Raw genomic sequence first — 6,422 nt, forward strand, 5'->3', positions numbered from 1 at the left:
TTATGTTTGTCATGAATCAATAAATAAATTCTTGAAAAGTCCTTAGGTTGTACATAAAGTACTGAACGATAGCGCTGCAAATGTTACTGAAAAAAACACTATTTGAGTGACCTTTTGTCTCAGGGATGTAAATGAAAACTATTTATTTGAGCTTCTATGTTCTGAAGGCATTCGCAGCCGAAAGCATAGACATAGAAAAAAATTCGTATAATATTGTATTTAATACAAATCTGCCCATAATAATTGTATCCTGTTTGAAATACAAAATGATTAGAAGATTATTTATCAATCAAGGAGTTTCGGTCTACAAATTCGCAAACATCTACTGTTGCGTAATTTATTTGGCTTTTGATCGATGAGGCGGAAGGATGGTTACTTGGAAAAACTCTAACCCTTCTGTATTAATTTTAGAACTTACACTATTTTAATGTGTACAAGAGAGTTTTATAATAAATAATAGGAAAAATTATTATTATCACAGTGTAGTGTACCTATTTTTGTACACTTAGGTAGGTAACTGTATAAAAATAAAAACAGTTGTAATAAAAGTCCCCGCTTTATTCATCCAACCGCAAATCTAAAAGTTTTAGATATTTCATAGCATTGAAAGTTAGAAATTTTAACGAGGCGCGGAGAGCCAATGAAATTGATAAATTGCTTTTGAAATTACGAGAAATTAATAAAAATGATCAAATTATGATTGTGCGAGCTGTGCAGAAATCAACAATTCAAATGAAGTATTATGAATAAAATCATAAACTTCGCAACATTCACGCGATAACGAAGCGAAACTTTTGATTGGGATAAAATTCAAATTTCATTTAACTTAATTATTATTTTATAAAGGCAAACGAGTAACTTTCTTTATGGCTGCACGTGAAATTATAAATAATATAGCTACTTGTGATTAATGAGCAATTACCGTAAAAGTGCCGAGTTGATACCGTTTCTATAGATTTGATAGCCTTATAAACTCCCTTGAGCTAAATTTAAAAAATAACTTCATTTGGTATCCCTTATGGAACTTTAAGATTAGGTTTAAGCACTGCAAGGAATGAGCTGAAAAATAATCTTTAAAGCATGTTTCAGACACATTGCACATACAAAACGGAACGTAACATGTCCATTATTTAGTTGCTTAATGAAAGAACTTAACTGAAATATTACAAGACCTAACACAACTTTTATTAAATAAAACCATTAACAGTTTGACTAGAACCGAGCTTTATTAAATAACCAATAACGTAGATATAACGAATGAATAAATATTTTCGGTCATACATTTAAAATATCGCGGCATCGCGCGGAGGCCGCAATGTTTGGAATTCACCAAGTTATTTCCCCTCGTGAATATATACGCCGATAAAAACGCACTAAATCCTAAACGATATTCTATTTTTACGTTTTGTGTTTTGTGGTGTTCTGATCAATTAATTGCTTATACACCTGCTCTGTGTCTGTATTGTCCTGCATGCTGTATATTATATACATATTTATGACGACGTACGTAACTCATATTTGTATGCAGTGTTTATATTTTAGTGATTGCAGTTAATTTATTGCTGGCGAAATTATTTTCACTTATATTTATGTCGAAAAAATCTAGGTTAGGTACAGAAGATGCACGAAAAGCACACTTAGTACCTACATGAAATGCATTTCATAGAGACGTTTGACTAAATATATATTTCAAAATCGATATCATTGTCCAGAAAATACACTATTTACTACGAAACTTTAAACTAGCTAAAGAACGAAGAATGGCAAAGCGAAAGTTCGATCACAACATAAACAGCGATATTTGCTCGAAGCACTCGCAATACAACACGAAGTACGTTCGTTTACATGTAAATTTCAAAATAAATTAGACGTGGAGTGAATTGTTACAATTGTAAGTCTAAACGATTTATTAGCTGAGCTCTTTCTGGATCGCGGCGTTGCGACAAAGACGAGTATAGCAAATTAATTTATACAGTGTTGGGCCACGTTGAGCGCGGTATATAGCAATATATTAATTAGTAGTAAACGAATATATTAAGACGTAATATATAATGTATTAGCAAGTACAAGTAGCATGAATGGGTCTAGGCGTTCTGGAGAAATGAGAATATGCACCGAATTATGCACTTTCCATTTACAAAATCTTAATGTCTTCATTGTACAATGATACACCATAAGATTCATCATTTAACTTTGCTTTTGTCTTAGTATTATAAAACCTATGGAGAGTATTTGGCTCACAGTCACGTGACTTGAAAACGAATGTGATTTTTACATCTACGAAATAAAATATGTATTATCCAACTAAGCCTGCTTTATAGCCTAACACACTACACAGTCAATGTTTAGGTATACAACTGATTATATTTTATGTACCTTCGATCGATTTATTTACAAATTAACATGTCGAATAGACAATGTTAACAAGTATTACTTAAAATTAACAATTTATATATTTATTTCGATACCTACTAAAAATAGTAATTACTTTTAATTAAAATCAAAATAATTACTTTACCACAAAGTTCGAATTTATATTCTTCAACACTAGACTATACCCAGTTTAATTAATTAGTTAATTTTGTATAGCAATTGTTCCCTGCTTTACGTGTATTCCTTGTGCACTGCGGAGTCTGTAACAAGATTATGTGTAGTGGTAATTAATTGCCTTCGTTGAACGAAACCGTAAAAGTCGATAATTAACTTACGAGCAGCCGCATTTTGCCTAAATTTCACTTTGAATTTTCGAACCGAATAGATATTTGGCGCCATTTGCTGATAGTATATGTCAGCGGCCATTTTTTTTCATATCATTTTTTAATTTAAATTTATAGTTACATACTAAAATTTAAAAATTTGTATGTTATTATTTATTTAAAAGTCATTTAGATTAAAAAATGTTACAGATAGATTTATATCCTATGTAAGTATATTATCTTCAATAGTTTTATATTTTCATCATTTATAGTAGAGCTGTATTCTGTGAAAGATTTATAAATTTAGTAGAATATTAATGGGTATAATCTTTAAAGTAATAAGAGTTTAATAGTAATTTGATTTTGTGTAAGCTTAAATTTAGTTCCATAAACGAAGAACGAACGAACGAAACTTTAATTTCTTTATAACTTCTAAAACATTTATAGATAAAGTTATAACAGGCTAAATTGTGTGTATTAGCTATCCAATAATACAGAGTGCATGCAGGAGTTTGCGACACAGTTCTTAAGTAGTTTAAAATAGCTTTTGTTGCTATTCCTGATATTAGTTTCACGAATTAAGCTACGGTTTTATTTAAGTTTCATAACTGTTTTTGGTTAATGTTTTATTTGTGATATAAAATCAAGATATATTTATAGACAAGGCACACAAAATAATTTTTATGATGTTTATAGTTTTAGTTGCCTTTAGTTGCCGAAGTAGATAATATGGAACAGGAAAAAGGATGCATTGTATCACGAAACCTTTATTATTTGTCTAAGTTATTTGTAGTATTAAGATGCGTATATTTATTACTGTTTTCCAGACTTCTATATGCAATGACATTTCTTTACATGATTTATTGTAAAGCACCATTTGATTCAGGGTGAGGGTGACAACGTTTATAAAATTCTTATCGGAAGAAGCACAACCAATACTTTCACTCTGTTACCATTAAAGATACACGCTTTGTTTTATAATGCGTACAAATTATCTGTAATTACACTTGCATAAATACCATAGAGTCCATTATAGAGAAGCGAAGTAAGGCATATATATATTTGCTTGTACAGGTAACAACGGTAACAGGATGAAAAGTCACTCGAAGTTGGAAACCACGAAGTTGTTTGGCATACGTCACGCCGCGTGTTTATTCAGTGCCTGGTGGACGCTGTAAGCAGTTTTCTTGACTATCACTTGAAGGAACGCCAACCTTTGTAAATTTGGATTTGAATACATGTTCTGTAGAAAGATTTAAAATTTTGCGTTACGTTTAACTACAAAGCAATTGCAATACATTTTACATTTGTATTTACAGTACCTTATAGAGGTCTAAAGGCTTTAAAAGACCAATAAAAATTCCAGACTCTATTTTCACCACAAACAAGAAATAAAATGCATAATATGTGACATTTTAGATCAAGGTATTCAAGAATTGTAAGTAAGTAATTCAAGAGTTTTATCAAAGACAATTAGAATCGTTTCTAGTGTGTAAAATATTTTCTTATTATGTAATTTATTGATAGAGCACATGCTCTACCTACCTAAGTAATCGGTGGATCAATGGCACAAAAATAGTCGAAAGGAAAATAAGGTATAGGTAATACGGTGAACGAAAACATCTAGAAGCAATCGGTATTGGTTAGAACCAAAAACATAATTTAAACTGGAATGGGAAAAAATTCTGGGTAATTTTTTTAAACAAGTATATTTCTGTAACTGTTTAGCGTTTCTGTGGTTTACCATAGATAAGAAGTCGATAGATTCTCCACGAGTCGGAGTTCATTTGTTTAATTCGCATTTCACGGAAATTCCGACTCTATTTTCTACATTACACAGTTTCTTTTTCAGCGTAACACCGCTTATTTTCATTGAAGATAATCTGAGCAAACAGATGTAATGATATAATTAGCAATCAGTGGCTCGGGTAATAAGGAATAAGGATCGAAAATTACTTGAATATTAACAAGTAATTAATAATTGGACCACGTTTTTCTAAAGAGCTCTAATATTTTAAAATAGTATTTCTGAATATTTTCAATGTTTTTGTACATATTTGTGTGTTAATACAGTGCCTTTACCTACCAGTATAATAATTCCAGCTCTAGAACACTATATAATATCACTGGTTCTTCTTACACATTTTCACTGTTTCAACTATACTTCTGCACTATGGAATCTGTCCAACAAACCATGATGGAGATGACAGCTTCTTTCAATAAACGGATGGCTGAGTTTCAGCATGATCTGCAAAGTCTTCATAATGTCAACGCGCAACCTGCTACAAGTAGTCCAACTTCTAAATTGGCTGCTGAATTTAATACGTTTCAGTCATTCGTACTCTCTTCCCTTAAAGCCTTACATGATCAAATCACATTACTCTCTAACCAGTACAATCATTTGGAGATGAGGAGTCGCAGGAAAATATTATTGATTCATGGCATTCCAGAGGCTTCTAAAGAAATTCCTTTGAACTTGGTGACTAATATTGTGAATCAACACTTGAAGGTTCCTGGATTTAAAGAAGATGCCATTTCACGCTGCCTTCGCTTGGGGTTTTCAAAGAAGGATAAGCCCAGACCCATTGTTGTCAAATTTAAAGACATGACAATGAGAAACAGTATTTGGTTTTCAAAAACGGAACTAAAAGGAAGTGGTTACACAATTTCAGAATTTCTTATCAAAGAAAGGCACAACGTTTTTGTGGCAGCTAGATCGCGTTTCGGAGTAACAAATTGTTGGACCAAAGATGGATGCATAATTGTGAAAACTGACGATGGTTCCAAACACAAGGTCACTTTGATGTCTGATCTTGATAACATCTCAGCCCCTCTTTCTAATTCTTCTCCTAGCGCTGCTGCTGCTGCATCAACTTTACCCAAGGACGGCAAACAGTTACAGAATGTGAGGCCAAAACGTTTTGGCAGAGCTAAGTGATCATATTTCCATATATTCATTCTTGTAATTCTTTAATTTCAATCATTTCCTTTACTTTCTCTTCAAATCTAAATCATGTTAATGTTGTGCTCAATTTCCTTAGTTAAATTATCGTTCTTGTTGTTTAATTAATGTTTCCTGGTCTATCTTTCATTGAATTATAAACTTCCTTGTGTAGACTCTTGTTCTTTACTAGATTTAGGACTTCCAAGAAATATCAAACAATTATTTTAGTGTTTACCCGCTTGCTTTATTATTATTTTGATATATATGTCAGTCTGTCAGTTGTCATTTATTTACTGTCAATACTCATATTATTGTTTGACGTTTGTTGAAGTTGTGTTTTGTTGTCATGGATTCTAGCACTTTTGCCATATATAGTTGTAATATTAAAATTATTATACGTGTTTGTTTGATTCTCTGTTAATATCTGGTGGTAAAGGATATGTACGATTTTTTTATTTTATTTGTACTTATTAATTTTATTGTACTTATTTATTTATCATTATATATTTTTAATTAGTAAATATATTTATTCTATCATATTTATTTTATATTGTATATTATTATGTCTCTGAATTCTAGTGCAGCCGATAGTGATTCTTTTATCTCCGTGTGTTCTGATAGGTCCTCAGGAGATGACAGTTTCCATAGCATCTCCTCTTCCTCTTCCTTCGATATTCCATCCCTTTTCTCTAACGAACAAAAAAACTTTAATGTTATTCACCTTAATGCTCAGAGTATTCCGGCACACTATCCTGAATTTCTCGCATCGTTTGATGTTAACT

The 6,422-nt window shown here is 31.5% G+C and overlaps 1 protein-coding gene across 1 annotated transcript; it reads left to right on the top strand.

Annotated features, from left to right (window-relative positions):
* Positions 1 to 4,777: 4,777 nt before the first annotated feature.
* Positions 4,778 to 5,767, top strand: LOC149900380 (uncharacterized). Its single transcript, XM_090112893.1, has one exon. It carries the CDS (start codon positions 4,870 to 4,872, stop codon positions 5,632 to 5,634), a length of 765 nt encoding a protein of 254 aa, XP_089969019.1. The 5' UTR covers positions 4,778 to 4,869; the 3' UTR covers positions 5,635 to 5,767.
* The last annotated feature ends 655 nt before the right edge of the window (positions 5,768 to 6,422 follow it).

This window comes from Colias eurytheme, chromosome 19 (assembly GCF_061535395.1).
Source record: "Colias eurytheme isolate Ceu_HAF_F1 chromosome 19, ilColEury1 Martin Lab GWU primary, whole genome shotgun sequence".
Lineage (NCBI taxonomy): Eukaryota > Metazoa > Arthropoda > Insecta > Lepidoptera > Pieridae > Colias > Colias eurytheme.